This window comes from Anser anser (genome assembly GCF_964211835.1).
Source record: "Anser anser genome assembly, chromosome: 6".
Classification (NCBI taxonomy): domain Eukaryota; kingdom Metazoa; phylum Chordata; class Aves; order Anseriformes; family Anatidae; genus Anser; species Anser anser.
This window is the reverse complement of record NC_139726.1, coordinates 2,007,052-2,025,305: the sequence shown is the minus strand read 5'-3', so window position 1 is coordinate 2,025,305 and position 18,254 is coordinate 2,007,052. Positions and strand designations below refer to the sequence as shown.

The following is an 18,254-nucleotide window of genomic DNA, read 5'->3' as shown; positions in this document are numbered from 1 at the left end:
AGGCTGTCGCATTTAAATATTTTGATGAATAAAATAATCAGCTTAAACATCCAATGATTAATGAAATCTGTTCCATAAATTCAGGAGTCATACCAGTAGCAAGTTACAGAAAGTAATAGAAATATATGTGTCACCATATCTATTTCGGAGTCGTAAAGAGGATTTCCAAGTATAGGCACTGGGATCAGCTACGTGGACTAAATTGCCACTTCATGGATGGACTTTGGAATTGCTAAGACCTAAGAACAACTCTCCTTCAAATCTTTTCTTCAAAAAACAAACTCACAAAAACAGATCAGGAAAGTGTTTCTTCATCAATTTTGCTTATTTACTCCAAGGTACACCTTAGCAGAGGGATGCACAAAGAAGTGCATTTCAGACTGAATTAGAAGTGTTGCTTACGTCACTTGCAATGTCCCTTGAAGCTTTGGCAGCTTTCACTGAAATGGCTTCAGGTGTGAGGTCATAGCCCTTCTTTATCATTTCCTCCCAGCCAAGCTTGTACAATTTCTAAAATTGAAAACAATTTTAGTTAAAAAGCCTTAGTAATACATATATTACCTTCCACTTAGATATGCTAGTGATCCGTATTACCTAATTCTTGTTACCTCAAAAGCTTCAGTTATGAGAGAAGAGCTACTGGAATGAAAACTGAGAAAAGGGAAAATGTGATAGGCAGGGAAGGTAGTCTTCCAAGTCTTAGGCCAGTGATTAAATAGCTTTTATTTACTGCAGCACTTTCCTATCACAGGATATCTTTAGGACTTGACACATAACTGGGAAATTTGAAATCTGGGATAACTGAAAACTTTTTAATGGGCCTATCAAAATTTTAATTAATAAGGCTGTAATGTAGTTATTTAATAGTCAATTCATTTCAGGCACAATTGATTTAAAGTTCCAGCCCTCGTATGCTGAAAATTTGCCTCTGAGCAATCATGCAAAGCAAAATCTAATTGCTTTAAATAGCAAAATTTCTGATATTTAAAAACTGAAAGAAAAGTTCAAATCATTACATGTAATTATTTTCTTATATATAAAGTTAAAAATATACACAATGAACTTATAATTTTATAGTAAGGAATTTGTAACACGATTGATTTCTCTGGAGTATGGACTTCACACTTCCAGAGGTCAAAAATAGAACCCATGTTTTCCATATATTTTGCTATAATTTAGGCTGTAACTTTGCTACCTTGAAGATGGTAACTATTGCTACTCTGAATATATTTTGTATATATTATATATATTGCTACTCTTTCACAGCAAAATTCTTGCCTTTGTTCTAAAATCTCTCTTCCATTTTTTTCTAACCTTTATCAATTAACTTTTATTTTGAAATAGGAAGGATCCTTTAAATTTGAAGAAAATAGATACTAATTTGAAATGTAACAGAAAGCATGAAAAAGCACTACCTGACTGTAGTTCGCCTTGTTCTGTTTTGCTTGTAGAATATCTGGTGTATCTGGCATCACGTGAACTTGAGTTTTATCCTTCTCCCAAGCTTGAGTATAAGCATGCTATTGAAAAAAGTAACATCAGCTGTGTTAGTATAAATGACAAAGGATGGTTCTTTCAAGGTTTTCACCTTTCTGTTTGTGCACTTTGACTATGGATGGGTAAAAAGCAGAAGATGCTAACTTAGATTTATTTTATTATGTAATGAACTACCCCAGAATGAGCTGAATTAGGATCCAGTCCTGCTTCAAATGAGGTCTACCTAGCAAGATTTTCAGGGCCAATGATTTCTACGTAAGAGTGAGAAAAATAGATGTTGAAGAGGTGGCTATGAAAAAATGAGATAAGATTTATTTAACCAATGCCACTTGTCAGTAAATGAGTGTTTCAATTAAGAAAAAAATTGAAAAAGGAGAAATCTGTGACAGTTGTTTTTCCCAGGGAAACACTGCTACATAAAAGTGGTGAGAGATTTATACAGTGTTTATTAATTTGGATTGTATTTGAGTGCCTGACTAATTTTGCCCATAAATACTCACTTTATTCATTATATCTGCATTATGCTTTGCAAGGACCATGTCCATTGCATCATTCTGTTTTGTAAAATGGAACATGCTGGGATGCTGGCGGTATTTCTGGTCACTTGCAATTTCTGTAGCTTTCTTAGATTTCTCCACGTCCAGAGAACCAGCAGGACTCCAACCAATACCCTTGAACCATTCATTGTAATCCTGCTTGTACTCATTCTGCAAATCAGGACACAAAATGAAAGTTTACAATTTATGAACGGTTCACACTAAATAATCCTGTTCTTTCCAAAACACAGCCATAATGAGAAAAGAGGAAAACAGGCACAGCTGTGAATGATAGTCAGAAAGAAAAGAGAAACTTACATTACTTTGTATCTGATTCATGTTTCTGTACAGTTCAAAACTCATTGCATCTGGTAGAAGCATATAGTGGTGTATCAGTCGTTTGTAGTTTGTATTTGTTACACGATCTTGTGCCTCCTTAGCTGCCACGATACTGAGAGCATCAGAAGGTGTTTGGTAATGCGTCTTGCTCGTCTCATAGGCCTTCTTGTATTCACGATCAGACTGCATCTTAGCCACTTGCATATAATGGACAAGCTTGGGATCATCCTGAAGGCTGCGGAAGCCTACAAGCTTTCCCTTGTCTTTTTCATAACCTAATTTGTATTTATACTGTGCAGAGAACAGAGACAGAGACTTTAGTTCTACTTCATTTCTTTAACAAGCAATGTCTATCTTGTAAGGCAAAAAAAAAAAGTAAAATAAGATTTTTACATTATTAAATAAAGTGGTGCAATCAATACACCAGAAGGAAGGGAAGCCATCCAAAGGGACCTGGACAAACTAGAGAAGTGGGCCCACGTGAACCTAATGAAGTTCAACAAGTTTAAGTGCAAAGTGCTGCACCTGGGCTGGGGCAATATTACATTTATAAAATATCCAAGCACTAGAACAATAAGAAATGAACAGCATTTTTTTTTTTCCCCAGGAAGAATCCCTCATTTATCTCCTAATCCTTCTAATGGAGAAATTCTTCTTTAACTCTGCGAGAAAATTTATTAGAATATATGCTGAATATGTCAATTATTTACAAACAAGAGAATAAATAGACTTCACACACTTAGCATATAAAATTGAGCCGTGTTAAGAAAAGAATGTTTTACAATGTCTGAAATTGATTGTTTTTTCTTTTCAGAACTTACATCACTAGCAATGTCCCTAGAAGCTCTGGCAGCTTTAATAGGGATAGCATCAGCTCTGAGATCATACCCTTTCTTCCTGGTTTCTTCAAAAGAAAGTCTGTACATTTTCTGTGAAAAGAAAGAAGACTCATCCTTTAAACAAACAAAACACAATACTGTATACATTTTATACGTCAACTTGAAACACAGACTATTCATATGTTTAATACCCCTTGAACAGCTGTTTATGGCACTCAGGTTCACAAAGAGATGAATCCACCTTCAAAATTAACTTCAGTCCTAGTATTTATACATCAGTGTAGCTGAACAGTGCTACAATCAACAACAATAACCTAAAGCAAAAAGACCAAGTATTTGCACTTGCTTCCCACATGCACAAATACTGGTGAAAAGTTGCATCTAAAAATTAGATGTCTATTTACAAGCACATAAAGATGTGCGCAATTACAAACAAATCTTTATTTGACATATGTAGATTTAACAACCAGCTACTGAGAAACTGTCTATGATACCATGTTACATAAAGAATAGGTTGAACCTACAAGACAGAATTTTGAATGCAGTACAAAACGTGTATTAGGAAATAAAATAAATGCAGTAACAAACATGGATAATGCTCAGACTCTACCATTTTCCTAATAACTGCTATGTTTTAATGACCTACACGAATACTTCATAATCTATCCATAAACACTATGGCTTCTTCTTGACAACTTTTGGTATGTAATCTCAGAGAAGGAGGGGGGGAAAGAAAAATAAATAGCTTATTGTGAAACTAATACAGATTAGCCAACTGAGAATTAGGGAGACTTTCCTATGCTGTTATTTCACTTATTAGTCCTAATAAAAAACAAAACAAAACAAAACAAAAAAACAGGTGCAACCTCTTAGCCTTACAAACAGTACTCACATCACTTAAATTAAATGCATTAGCTTTTGCTAAAGCGATCTGTGGAATATCTGGTGTGATGTGAACTTTCTTTTTGTCTTCTTCCCATGCTTGTTTGTATTGGTGCTGGAGGGACAAAGGAAAAAACATGTCAACGTACAAAAAAATTAAATATAACAATATCTTTATTATTAAAATGTCACTATTTTAAATACAATCTTTCTTTAAAATGATGCAACTCCTAATATGGTAAGACCATTTGTATTTTTATTTTACCATTTAAAAGCAACATGAATCAGAAATAGCTCTTATGAAGTTAATTGTGCAAGTCTAAAATAAAAGTTGAACCAATACCAATCTTGCTACAGTATTTTATTGCTTGTCTCTTGCCCAGCAGCATGTTCAAGCACATTCAACAAGAGAAAACAACACCTATCACAGTCAGGTCAGAAGGCAGAAGAAAAAAAAAAGTGTTAGAAGAGTAGGTTGTTAGCCACCTTGTTTGAGGTGGAAGATTATCAGCTTATCTCGTGAAAAATAAGTAGCAATTGAGAGAGATGTAACAAAAGTTTTCTTAGAGGAAGTAAAGCTATGAAAAACCTAAAATTCTGGTGAGCACTGCATCTCCAATGCATGTGAACACTAGACATTTCTAAAGAACAGCAGCAGATTCTATCAGTTCAGCAGAAGAGCCAGGAAATAAATATCTCATTACAAGAGTATTCATATCGTGCTGCAATTCCACATTGATGTAACAGGCATCAGATGAAACAGGCTATATGTTTAAAAGTTTAAATGTTATTTTCAAAAGCAAATCACTCTGGAACTTTTAGCCTCTAGAGTTAAACTATTAACAGTCTACAATCTTTTATGCTGTGTAGACCTTATGAATAAAATATTATGGTCATGCTTTGCTTTCAGGTATAGAAAAGCTCTATGAAGATGAAATACACTGACAGTCAAGCATTCTCATTAGTTGCCAAAACTGAAAAATTCAGACATTAGTCACCCAATAAGATTGTGTATTGTTATGAATAATTCATTTCATATTTGTGCAAATTTAGCTAAGTTTTGATGAACACCTTCTTACCTCATCCATGATTTTAGCATTATTTAAAGCTAAGACCATGTTCATGGAATCCATAGGAACAGAATACTTCAGCTTGTCTGGATGCTGGCGGTATTTCTTTTCACTAACAATTTCCATTGCTTTCTTGTTCTTCTCAGCCTCCAGGGAGCCCAGTGGCATCCATCCAACACCTTTCATGCTTTCATCGTATTCTGCTCTATATTGATTCTGGAAGCAGAAAGAAAATAAAATAATCAGATAGATGCACATGAATATCTGGAAATCTTGACACTTCCTCCCGTGTTTAATGAATATTAGATTTTGAATGCACTTGTTCTAAGAAGAACCAAATAATATCAAGACATATCCAGTGTTTTCTTAGAAATGTATTTGTTACAGTACTGTCTGTATTTTATTATACTTCCCTTTATACAGTGTTCACATCCTCCTTATGATGGATATAGATTGCTCACATTAAGATTACATGCTAAGGCCCTCTTGGAGAAGAGGATCAGCTGAACCACTATCCTGACAAAAAAAATAAATCTGGTTTCTCTAGAGTCTGAACATCCCAGAAACGAACACAGCTACATAGTTTGCTTCCCCTTTTTCTAAGAGGACATCTTCTTGGAAGTACAAGACAAAACTGCTGAAAAGTGAAGCTTTTCCTGCCTTGGCCTGCACAAAAGGACTGCTGCTGAAGAGTCTGATGGAACATTTAAACATCCATTCTACTTCATTAATAAAACAGCTTATTTTTGAGCCTGAATTCTTTAGCAATAGGTGTAATTTAATATTTCAGAGTCTTAGAAATATACAATGGCTATCTTTACTGAAGATCTCATTTTATTTACCACATTTTAGTATATAACTGAATTTCACTAAGAAAAATCTATTTATCTTACAGTATATTCTCATAATCTAAGGAACATTGTATTAGTAATGCAAAGGTTGAAGAGTCTCTCACTTACGTCACTTTGTAACTGCATCATGTTTTTGGCTAATTCAAGACTCATAGCATCAGGTAGAACATTGTAGGTATGGATCAAGCTTTTGTAGTTTGTATTTGTAGCCACTTCCTGTGCTTTCTTGGCTGCCACAACACTGAGCATGTCAACTGGAGTATGGAAGTTAGTCTTTGCCTTCTCATAATCTTTTTTGTATTCACGATCAGATTGCATCTTAGCCACCTGCATGAAGTGCACTAGCTTGGGATCATCTTCAAGGCTGCGGAACCCAATATGCTTTCCTTTTGCTTTTTCGTAGGCTAGTTTGTACTTATACTGACAGCAGGAAAGACAAAGAGCGGGAGGAAAAAAAAAAAGCATGATTAAGCTCATTTCTATCTTTGAAGACAGAAAATACTGGTTCTTTTTCATCACAGAATTTCAGGCTTAGTCATTTAAACATATTCAGTCTTATAAAATAACCTATTGAACACAGGCATATGAAGCTTAGCAGCTTGCTGAACAAAGAGCAAAAAAGCACAATTCAGTGTTATTCTACGGGAGACAAAATATGCCTGAGAGCAAGTACGACAAAGGTTTATCACATCAAGCATATAACTGAAACTCAGATTTTCCAAGATGCTTGAAAAATCACATTTGTGCATAACACAGCATTTTGAAAAGTTCTGATTGGCTCTGAAAAAATTCTGAATGCTACCAAGTAAACAAACTTACATCACTCGCAATGTCTCTGGAGGCTTTGGCTGCTTTTATTGGAATGGCATCTGTCTTCATGTCATAACCTTTCTTCTTGTCTTCCTCCCATTCAGCTTTGTATAATTTCTGATTTAAAATGTAAAAGAGAACAGGTACTCTGTTATGAATGCAGAAGTACCAAAGTAACCTGCATCTGAATTGAAATATTTTCAAAAGAAAACCTAAAAATTACACCAATTTTTGATCTATGCAACAGACACTGAATGCCCACTTCGAGCATAGTAACTCACATTACTCATTGTGATCTGGTTCACTTTAGACTGCAGAATTTCTGGAGTATCTGGCATAACATGAATGCTGGTCTTCTCTTTGTTCCATTTATCAGTGTAGAGCCTCTGCAATTAAAAAAAATGACATTTAGCGTTCAATAGGCAATGCACTCATAAAATATAAGTTTGCTTTTGTTTTGCTTATGTGAAATAAATAATGTTTTACAGTACAAAGTTCCATAAGCACTATAAATAATCTCCACAATTATAAATGCAGCATGAAAATATTATATTCCTCCTCTTTCTTTAGTATTTCATTTGAGAAATTTGCAAAGTTTGTTTTGATAACTATTAAAAAATTAAATTTAAAATTTTCAGTCTGCTGTCATCCCTGTTTTATGTATATCCTTATAAATATATATAAATATATATGTCCTTGTAAAGCGTAAGTGTTTTTTTTTCATGCACCCTCTTTCCATGGTATACAAGGAATAAGGATCAGTGGTGTTCCAGATAACACCAACAAATTTAGGAACAAATTTAAAGAATTCCCTTTTTCTGAGGATACTTGTAAAAACTTGACAGGATTTTAGGGTGTTTTTTGTGCTCACTATTATATATAAAAAGAGCACCATTGCCAAAGTACCATAAATCTGGAGAAGATATTTTTCATCATATGCACAAAAGAGAAATCTTTAATCTCTATAAACTTAAAACTCTCTCAATTATGCTTACATTCTGAGGCTTCATCATTGCTTAGTGTCCAGTTTTAACCAAGCAAACCACTATACCCACTGAAAATTCTGATGACCTAAGCGGGAATACACCCATCGCATGATTTTGCGAGATGAAGACCCTACCTCTGGCTCAGTCACAATCATCTGAACAAGTTCTCACCTTATTCATGATCTTGGCATTTTGCTTAGCTAATACTTGTTCCATCGCATCCATTGGAATAGAGTACTTCAGCTTGTCTGGATGCTGGCGATACTTCTTTTCACTGAGAATCTCTGTAGCTTTTTTGGCCTTTTCTACGTCCAGTGATTGAATTGGCAACCAGCCGACTCCTCTCAACCAGTTATTAAAGTCTGCTTTATATACATTCTTTTAAAAAAATAAACAAGGAAAAACACAGTGAGACAAGGCAAATCAGAATGCCTGTATATAACAAACAAACAAAACAAAACAAAAAAACACAGATGAGGCCTTAAAACTTCTCCTGGTCATTCTGATTTGAAAGAAAATTTGGGCAAGCCTGTTTAAATCATGAATGTTTTCCAGCTCCTTAGCATAACATTAAAATTGTTAGGAGTAAAGAAACTATTTTCACTAAACCAATGTTTAGAACTCACACTACAGACCAAATGCACAGACTTTAAAACAAACTTTGAATGGTAAACATGAAAAACAGACAAAAATAGTCAGTTTTTTAAATGACACTCTTTGTTAGTCAACTCAGTTCACAGTGGAATTAATTCACTATGATGTTTTTTCCTACAGTTTCTGCTTTAATCTTGAACAGAAACCAGTCCTATTTAATCACACATCGTAATATGGCTTTAGAACTGATAAAGGCATGAAAATGCTGCAAAAATGAAATATGTTCCTGAACTGCAGTGTTAGAAGTAACAAGGAAAATAGCAGAGCAGCATCTGAGAAAAAGAACACGTATTAGCTGTACACAGGACAAAGTTTCTCCTGAATTATGAGTCATCTCTCCTTGCAGAGATCCTGAGTTAGACAGTCAAGCAACCTCAGCCTACTCAGCAAGGCTACCTAAAAATACAACAGGGAAGCAAAAAGCTTGAAATAAAAATTTCTAGATTTGAATTGTGTTTTAAGGTCAGATCTTCTATCTCTTGGCCAGTGGGAACAAGCACATTTTCCTCACCAAACAAAGCTCAGAATGTGAAGAATGTTCTCCATTAGATTATTTGAGCTTTTGGTGAGTTTTGAATTTGTCAGAAGACCACTAAAAATGCAGACTAATCTTAATACTTCCTGGGTAAGCAAAAAGTAGACTCCAATGTTACACATGGAAATGAGTCACAGAACTTAACGGAAACTACAAAGATTTTTATAACTTAAACACGCATCCTTAGCGTGCATGGCACATGCATCTGTCGGAGGACAAAGGCAGGAAGAAAAGTGAACCAAATAAATAAATCTCAAGTCCCTAGGTACAATCCAGGTATAATCCTTAGGTATAATACAAACTTATAACACGTATATTTTGATAAACTTAAATAAAATATACTTTTATATACTCATAATTTAGACTCTGGAAATAATCTATGATATCTGAGAGTACAAATGATAATCACAGTACTAACATACTGTAACTACATATCCAACTGCAAAAATAAAGGAATTAGCAAAACATTCATTTGCTGAGAAGTAAAGTTATTTGCTAAGTAAGTTTCCTAGAACTTATCTATTTATGATAAACTTTGGAAAACACACAGTTCCAGACCAGACATTAACATCTCAGTGCACTGATAATATCATACAGTTAATTTTCTAGCCTTAAAAGGCTAATATTGTAACATACTAATTCTGAGAAGAAAAAAATAAGCTGATTAATCGTTACGTACATCACTCTGAAGCTGCATCACATTTCTTGATAGTTCCAGATTCACAGAATCAGGCAAGAGCGTATAATCGTGAATTAGCTGTTTATAGCCCGTGTTTGTAACTGCTTCTTGAGCTTTCTTGGCAGCTGTCACGCTGAACATATCCAAGGGAGTATGATATTTGGTCTTGCTGACTTCATAATCTTTCTTGTATTCACGATCTGATTGCATTTTGGCCACATTCATATAATGAACAAGTTTAGGATCATCCTGCAGGCTGCGGTATCCAACCTGTTTGCCTTTTTCTTTCTCATATGATTCCTTGTACTTATACTACAGACAAAGCAAGAGAAATTCTTATCCACTTTGGAAACAGAAAATATACTTTTGATAATTCTAATAAGTTGAAATTTAATATTTTTAAAATTACAATTCATTCCAAAAATTTAGAAATTATTTTTCAGACAGCACAGGATTAATCTGGATTCAAAAAAAGAAGAGGGCTGCTGGATTACTCAGCTCATCTTGACCCCTCGTATAGACATAAATCTGGATATGAAGTACAAGGCCTCTCTTGCCATTGCCTCTGCCATATTTTATTTTACTGCCATAGATTTCTAACTCTGAAGAACATTCAGATTTTAATTAAAAGAACAGCATAATGGTATGGCTTGTGTCAGATAGCACACCAAGCTTTGATGTTGTCAATTGACTGTACCTGCCTGAAAACAGCTACAGTCCTGTATGGACAGGCAGATGTACAGATCTCCAGCAACAAAAAATACAGAATAGATAAATTATAACAGAAACTTTCAAAGAAGCTGGTGGATACTTTAACCACATGTAACAAACAGACCCAGCTCACCAGCACTCAGTCACATTAAAACACAATTCCAAAGAAACACCTTTTTTCTGAGGTTAATGTAAACATCTAAATTTGCTTATTATTTCACAGTACCATAAGAATTTCAGTTCTCAGTGTTAAGTATTTCTATATCCTTATATGCATGTAGATATGCTGTATGGTATAATATACTACAGAAAGCTGTAACAGTAGATTTTTGTATTCCTCTTTATGTAAATTATACTTACATCACTTGCAATATTTCGAGAAGCTTTAGCAGCAATAATCGGAATGGCATCTGGTTTCAGATCATATCCTTTGGCAATCGTTTTTTTCCAGTCTGCTTTGTAGTTCGCCTTGCAGGGAAAAAGGTAGGAGATTGTAATATCACGATAAAAAATTTTTTTAAAGTTGTTTAAGACCTTACTTTTTTATTGTATTTATGTGGATCGAAATATTAGTCTGTGCAATTGCGGGGAAAAATGTTAACCCCTACACAAACAACAACTGTATTATAATAAATACGAAGGGACCTGGACAGGCTTGAGAAATGGGCCTGTGCGATCCACAAATACAGGCTGGGTGGAAAACAGTTTGAGAGCAGCCCTGAGGAGAAGGACCTGGGGGTGTTGGTTGATGTGAAGCTCAACATGAGGCTGCAATGTGTGCTTGCAGCCCAGAAAACCAACCTTATCTTTCTATATTTGATATTATAGCATGAATATATAAAAGGTAATTTTTCTACTAAGTAAATGATAAATAAATATATTATTGAATGAACTGTCAATTATATGCTCACATCACTCAAATTGAAGGCATTGACCCTGGCTTGAATAAACTGAGGAACATCAGGATCCAGGGTGTATTTGTGTTTTACTTTCTCACCCTCTTGCTTATATGTTACCTGCAAGGAAAAATAAACAAACACTTGTTAACAAGTGCAAGAGATGCATAATTAGTGTTAATAAGTAGAGACAAAGCAACAACGCTTAATTCTTACCAACATATTGCATTTTTACTACTTGTACAGTTTTTAAAACCTAAAGGGTTTCAAATAGTAACATAAAAATCATACACATGGTAAGAAATAAAATCACTATATTGTATTAATAATGAAAAATTACTTACATCACTCAGTTGCTTGGTATTGTGCTGAGCTAAAACCATTGGTATTGAATCTGGTATACTTGTAAATTTGATGGTGTCTGGGTGCTGACGGTATTTCTTTTCATTTAATGCATCTCCAGCCTTTTTAGCTTTTTCAACATCCAGAGAACCAAGAGGACTCCATCCAATACCCTTGAACCAGCTATTATAATCTTGTTTGTATGCATTCTGAAGGACAGAAAGACAACATGGACCAAGACTATCCCACAGAACTGTTTAAAACAATTACCACAGAGTCTAGCTAGGAAGTTCCACATTAGCAGAAAATATTTATAAATTCTAAAAGGGAACAACAGATTTGTTTGTTTGTTTTTCTGTGATTTCATAGGGAATAAGATGAGCTACTGTACCTTTTTCTTCCTGATTCATTTCTTATAAACAGTAACATCCGTTCAGTATTTACTAAGCTTCTTTTCTCTTACCCTTGTGAAAAATTTCACAAACCTCTTCTTAATTAATCTTTAGAAGATTAATATCTTCTAAACTATCATATGGTGATCATTTAACATGGTTTAATTTGGTCTGTGTTTCAGCAGACTTTACAAGATCTGGCCTTTTGTTTAAAGGTCCACAGAGCAGAGACTTTTTTGTCCTCCTGTACTTCCTTCTACAGTAAAGTATGCAGAATTCACAGACCTCAGGTAAAACATCTACCCTAGATGCAAAGTGCAACCTGGTATGCTCAGGCAACCATTTGAAACTGTATCTGCAAGAAATATCAAGAAGGTCCTAAATGAAATCTCTAATGCTAGAGATCTCCAGAGGATATATTCCTAATAATGCCAATAACCAAATTTTGTCCATTCCTTCATGCTCAATAGATAATAATAGTCCAGCTACATTACCATACCTATCTCACATGAAGACAAAGCAGGGAAATTAAAAGTCTTAAAGAATAAAACAAAATTATGTTAGTTGCAGAATAAAGTCTTCTGAGAAAATGTGAAGAAAAAAAAAACACATTTGAATGCAATATCCCACAAATCTGGTCTTCAAAGACATGCCAACAACAAAATCCCTTTGAGCGTAACTCACCTGGAATGTATTATTTCTAAATTCTCACAGCTGATACTTAAAGCTTCTAATGTTCTTCCCCGAGACATAAGAAAAACAGACCATTCTGGTACAGCAGTGGCAATTTTCACTGAATACAAACTCGTATTTTATTTTCACAGTGTGCAAGAAAACATCTATGAAATTGCGGCCACTGAAATACTTACATCACTCTGAATTTGCATCATATTCTTTGCAAGCTCAACATCCATAGCATCTGGCAGATAAGTGTAGTGATGGATCAGATTTTTGTAGTGGGCACCAGAAGCTACATCCTGAGACTTTTTCGCAGCCTGGATACTGTACATGTCAGGAGGTGTATGATAGTTAGTCTTGGTCTTCTCATAATCCTTCTTGTACTCACGCTCAGACTGAATCTTTGCTACATGCATATAGTGAACAAGCTTGGGATCATCTTGCAGGCTTCTAAAACCAACTTGTTTTCCTTTAGTCTTTTCATATGCTTCTTTATATTTATACTAGAAACAGAGGAAAGAGATCAAATAAATTGTGGCATGGCTATTATGTGTAAATTAAAAAATAAGAAAAGAAAAGCTCTTATGACTTGCACTGGAAAAAAAAAAAGCTGCAAGCAGTTTATAAACATTAGTCTAAATGGCCTAAATGGCACAGCCAGCAACTACATCTACATCAGATGATCTTGCTCCACCATCTAAAGTGGTACACAACAGGTTACACACATCACAGTAAGATTCATCAACATTAGCATTTCTTGAGAGGAAAGGAAAGTATTCCCTAAGCATTCCTGTACTGAGAAGTGTATGAAAAATATTAAAACAACTGAGACAATCCTTCTGTCATTTGAAAGCAATGGCAAATAAATAGAGTACAACTGGACAGCTTCCTCTAGTTATCTGAAACCACTGAATCACATCCCACTTCATACAATTTGGACTACATGTCTTTCTGATTCATTTATAAGCCGTCCTCTGCTGTCTAACCAAAAGCATATCAGCACATATTGTCTCACAGTCCATAAGTAGATGCCTATTTAGCTAATTTTCTGGAAATTTGTCACCAGATGATTGCAAGAACTAATGATTTCATTTCTCCTGTGAAAACTGGTTTAAGAAACTGTGCAGTAATATTTGTTTATAGAAAGCAAACAAATAGAGATTCTTAGTCTTTCCCAAAGTGTTAGTGTAAAATTTATTTTATTCTTTCTCATTTTAGCAGCTCTAGTGAGACTTGCACAACATTTGAAGTCTACCACATGGCCTGGAATGGATGACTTCTTTACTAAATGCCTAAAACAAGCATACCTGGAATAGATACTTACATCACTGGCAATGTTTCTTGAAGCTTTGGCTCGAGTAATTGGAATAGCATCAAGTGATACATTGTTTCCTTTAGCTATTAGATCATGATAGTCTTGTTTATAATACGCCTAAAAAAAAGAAAATCTGTATTATTCCAGAGAACCTAGTAATCATAAGAATTATATGCAAGTCAAAGCTACGCCAAATCTACTTCAGGCAAACCTTTAGAAGCAGATATTTCATTCAGTGCTCTAATACTTCCCTATTAATTAAATTAAATTAATTAAACGATTACATGAGTACCTGGGATTTGTTTGGAAATTCAAACGATACAAAGAATGAAAAATTACATTGGTATCAGTTGATTACAAAGAACTGCACATCAGTGAAAGAAATCTGGAATATGAGTGTATCTGCAACACATTACTTAAAAATTCATTAACAATGTGTAAAACATTGAAAAGAAGTCACTTACATCACTGACGTTAGCTGCATTGTATCTAGCTTGGATAAACTGTGGGACATCTGGGGTAAGAGTATATTTATGTTTAACTTCCTCTCCGGAAGATCTGTATAGTTTCTGTAAAATATATGATACATAAATAAATCCTTCTTTCATTGTACAGCTAGCCCCAGCTCACTGTGGGTTTATGTTTGGTTTTGCAAATATACATTGCCACCTATCTCAAAAGACTGAGACTGCACTTTTCATGCAGAGTAACTGATCTTATTGGTAGAAGAAATGAGTCCTAAATACTCTATGCAGTCTTTACTCAGAAACACTAAAGAGCATTGAGCCCTCCAATGGACATAAAAACACAATTCTCGAAAACATGGGATAGTAAGGAATGGTAGTAGAGTACAAAACAAAGCTTGCTGTTTTATAATGATAGACATACTGTCATTAATCAGACATTCTGTAATTCATTCATTATTGTAGGTGGGAAAACATCATGAACAACTTGAAAATTTTGCATCATTTCTTAAATACAGTGCATTTAAAATAAACTTAAAATACAAATGGACAGGCTCAGGGGATGTGAACTGAAAGAGCTGCATGACTCCGTGGAGCTTGACAGTCTCCTACTGGGAAATTACTTGGGCAAAGTCAGAGTACAAAACAAAGACAATACACAGAAACTCTTCCAAGCTGATAGTACTTAAAAGGATTTTAAAGACAATGCTCAACTCTTCAGTAGATACATCTCTACTCTACTACAAGACTCTTTTCTTTCTCTACTTACATCATTGAGCTGAACTGTATTCTGTTTGGCTTGGACCATTACTGGAGTGTCCACCACACTTGTAAATTTAATGGTGTCTGGATGCTGACGATACTTCTTTTCATTCAAGGCATCTCCAGCTTTTTTAGCTTTTTCTACTTCTAGTGATCCAAGGGGGATCCAACCAATGCCTTTCATCCAGTTATTATAATCTGCTTTGTATGCATTCTAATAAAGAAGCAAAGACAATATTTAGAACTTCAGGAATGAGAAAAAACAATTCAGGGACCTTTCCTGGGGCTTCATAGCTTTTGCTTGAGGCATCTCAAAAATTCTGTTCACATAAGGTTTTACTTACATCACTCTGAATTTCCGTCATGTTTTTGGTTAGCTCCACATTCATTGCATCTGGTAAGTAAGTATAGTGATGTAGGAGGTTCTTGTAATTAGCATTGCTGGCAATCTCTTGAGCCTTCTTGGCACCGACAACATTGACCATATCCAGTGGAGTGTTGTACTTAGTTTTCGTTTTCTCATAATCTTTCTTGTACTCTCGCTCAGACTGCATCTTGGCTACTTTCATATAATGAACAAGTTTGGGATCATCTTGGAGGCTCTGGAAGCCAACAAGTTTACCCTTGGAAAGTTCATAGGCTTTTTTATAGTTAACCTGTTAAAATACAATAGAACCCAGAGAACATCGTTGTAAGTATAGTAACTTAGTAAAAAGTAAATTAAAAGCAAAGCTATCCTTTGTTCTCTACAAAAAGTATCCCTCACATGCAGGGATGAGCCTTTCATCTTATTTATGATCAGACCTATAATTAAGGACAGAGAGAACTCAGGTCCATTGCTCATGGAGCTTTCATTAGTGACCTACTCCAACAATTTTCCTTAATCATACTGGACTGTAAGTCTGCCTCTTTATTCAGAGAGAATTACATAAAAAGACATCCTTTTCTAAATATAATTATATAAACACATCAATGAAGCAACAGAATACCAATAAAAATAAAACTGTGTTAAGGCCATTAATACTCTAATAACATGCTCAAAAAAGGCAATAAAGAAGTTATCTCTCAAATATCAGTATATCTCTCAAATATAGTTTAAGTAAACCCTTATGAATTAAATAGTTCCTTTAAGAAGGATGCACTTACATCACTGGCAGCCTGTCTAGCAGCCTTGGCAGCTCGGATAGGAATAGCATCAGATTTTAGATCATATCCTCTTGATTTTAATTCTTCCAAACCCGTTTTGTAATAGTTCTAGAAGAAAAATTGAATTTTGAATGAACAGTTTATAGCTAGAAGAAACTTCAAGTTGGAAGTTGAATAAAGAACTCTGGAAATATACTTACATCACTAATATTGTAGGCATTAACTTTAGCCTGGATAAACTGGGGCACATCAGGAGGGAGGTGGTACTTGTGAATAATTTTTTCACCTTTGGATTTATACAGTATCTGCAAAGAACAATAAAGAAAGAAAATTACCAGGACATTTTTAGATAGCAAATGTTTAGTAATACTGAGTGGCACAACTCAAAGATTTTGTGCTACCTCATTCTCAAAGGAAGACAGAGATGAAATCCTCGCCTAGTGAACGGCATAAACCCCACTGACTTAACTGGTGCAAAGAATACTTTTAGAATGATAGACACGAAATTGACATGAACAGCCACTTGATAGAAATAAAAACCATCTGATTTCCAGGTGGTCTTCCACTGGAACAGGACTGCATATACACACAAATGTTTTTGTCCATGTTTGTGCCTATACATGCACACACATTCACCTATGCATTGATTTCAGGAGTTCTCTAAGTTCTCTCTCTAAGTGAAAGCGGCCACAATGCAGAAATTGATATTCTCAGAATACAGTGACATGTTTAGTATGTATACTTACATCACTCAGCTGTTTACTATTGATCTCTGCTTGCTTCTGTACTGGAGAGTCAGTCACTTGAGTAAATTTGATTTGATCGGGATGCTTTTTGTAGGTGTGCTGAGGGAAAATAATAAATACGTTCACGGTAAATGTACATAATCAAATCTTTATTTAATAAGTCACAGCAGTGTAGCATTACTTGGGATAGCTAGCAGTTAGGGCATAGGTGCAGATAAGTACTGTCCCGCACAATGATTCTTATGTTACTTTTGCTGTAACTGTCTTGATCACTAGATGCCACAAAAGGCTTCTAAATTACAGATTAATAGGGTTTTTAAAAGTCACATACGCTAATAAATACAAATTGAAAATCTTCAAAATTAACAGGAATCGCTCTGTAAATTTCCATATGCCTCAGAGCAGATACCCTGTATGTAAATAGCTATTTGATAACCACTGCAATGCTATACTTACATCTTTACACTGATCTAACTTCTTAATAGCTTCATATTCTTGAGTTATGGTCTGAGGGAAGTAGCACTTTGTCTTGTCCTCCTCGTAATCTGCTTTGTAATTTTTCTAGGGATAAAATCAACATTCAGTAAGAAAACATAATTGAGCTTTCTCCAAAATAAAAGTATCATGGTGACAACAGAATGACTGCCACACTTACATCACTCTTCATAGCTTCAACTTTCATACAGTGTGTATGATGTGGGTCCTCAAAACTGCCCAAATAGTGCCCTAAAATATTCTTCTGATATGCATCTTTGTATTTTACCTGGAAAAATAATCACAAGTTGATAAATAAAAGTAATCAAGAATGTTGGTACAGAAAGAAATGAACATAAAAATACATACATCACTAAAATTCTTTAGAACGCTATCAGTCTGAAACTTTGGTGTGTCACAGTAATTCATGCTTGTTCCTTTTGATTGTTCATAGGCTTCTTTGTATAATTTCTGCAAAAGAAAATAATGTCAGGTAATAAAGTAGATTGCACTGAAAGTCACTCACAAAACAGTACAAATAACAACAGCAAAATTAAGAAATGTTTGCAAAGAAAAGCTTTCACAAAATACTGAAAAAATAGATGGCCTTTTTTATTTTCAGTGCTTATTTAAAAAAAAAAGACACTTTT

The 18,254-nt window shown here is 34.7% G+C and overlaps 1 protein-coding gene across 1 annotated transcript in view; it reads right to left on the bottom strand.

The window, feature by feature from the left end:
- The window catches only part of NEB (nebulin), a 124,469-nt gene that overhangs the window by 91,692 nt on the left and 14,523 nt on the right, over window positions 1-18,254 (bottom strand). The window contains exons 14-39 of the mRNA XM_083840921.1: window positions 17,974-18,075; window positions 17,786-17,893; window positions 17,587-17,691; window positions 17,131-17,229; window positions 16,585-16,689; window positions 16,385-16,492; window positions 15,583-15,894; window positions 15,246-15,452; window positions 14,477-14,581; window positions 14,022-14,129; window positions 12,889-13,200; window positions 11,630-11,836; window positions 11,301-11,405; window positions 10,750-10,857; window positions 9,679-9,990; window positions 7,982-8,188; window positions 7,106-7,210; window positions 6,834-6,941; window positions 6,123-6,434; window positions 5,173-5,379; window positions 4,104-4,208; window positions 3,194-3,301; window positions 2,352-2,663; window positions 1,998-2,204; window positions 1,416-1,520; window positions 403-510 (exon numbers count right to left, since the gene is read on the bottom strand). Coding sequence (XP_083697047.1) covers window positions 403-510; window positions 1,416-1,520; window positions 1,998-2,204; window positions 2,352-2,663; window positions 3,194-3,301; window positions 4,104-4,208; window positions 5,173-5,379; window positions 6,123-6,434; window positions 6,834-6,941; window positions 7,106-7,210; window positions 7,982-8,188; window positions 9,679-9,990; window positions 10,750-10,857; window positions 11,301-11,405; window positions 11,630-11,836; window positions 12,889-13,200; window positions 14,022-14,129; window positions 14,477-14,581; window positions 15,246-15,452; window positions 15,583-15,894; window positions 16,385-16,492; window positions 16,585-16,689; window positions 17,131-17,229; window positions 17,587-17,691; window positions 17,786-17,893; window positions 17,974-18,075 — 4,287 coding nt within the window. The remainder of the gene's footprint in view (window positions 1-402; window positions 511-1,415; window positions 1,521-1,997; window positions 2,205-2,351; window positions 2,664-3,193; window positions 3,302-4,103; window positions 4,209-5,172; window positions 5,380-6,122; window positions 6,435-6,833; window positions 6,942-7,105; window positions 7,211-7,981; window positions 8,189-9,678; window positions 9,991-10,749; window positions 10,858-11,300; window positions 11,406-11,629; window positions 11,837-12,888; window positions 13,201-14,021; window positions 14,130-14,476; window positions 14,582-15,245; window positions 15,453-15,582; window positions 15,895-16,384; window positions 16,493-16,584; window positions 16,690-17,130; window positions 17,230-17,586; window positions 17,692-17,785; window positions 17,894-17,973; window positions 18,076-18,254) is intronic.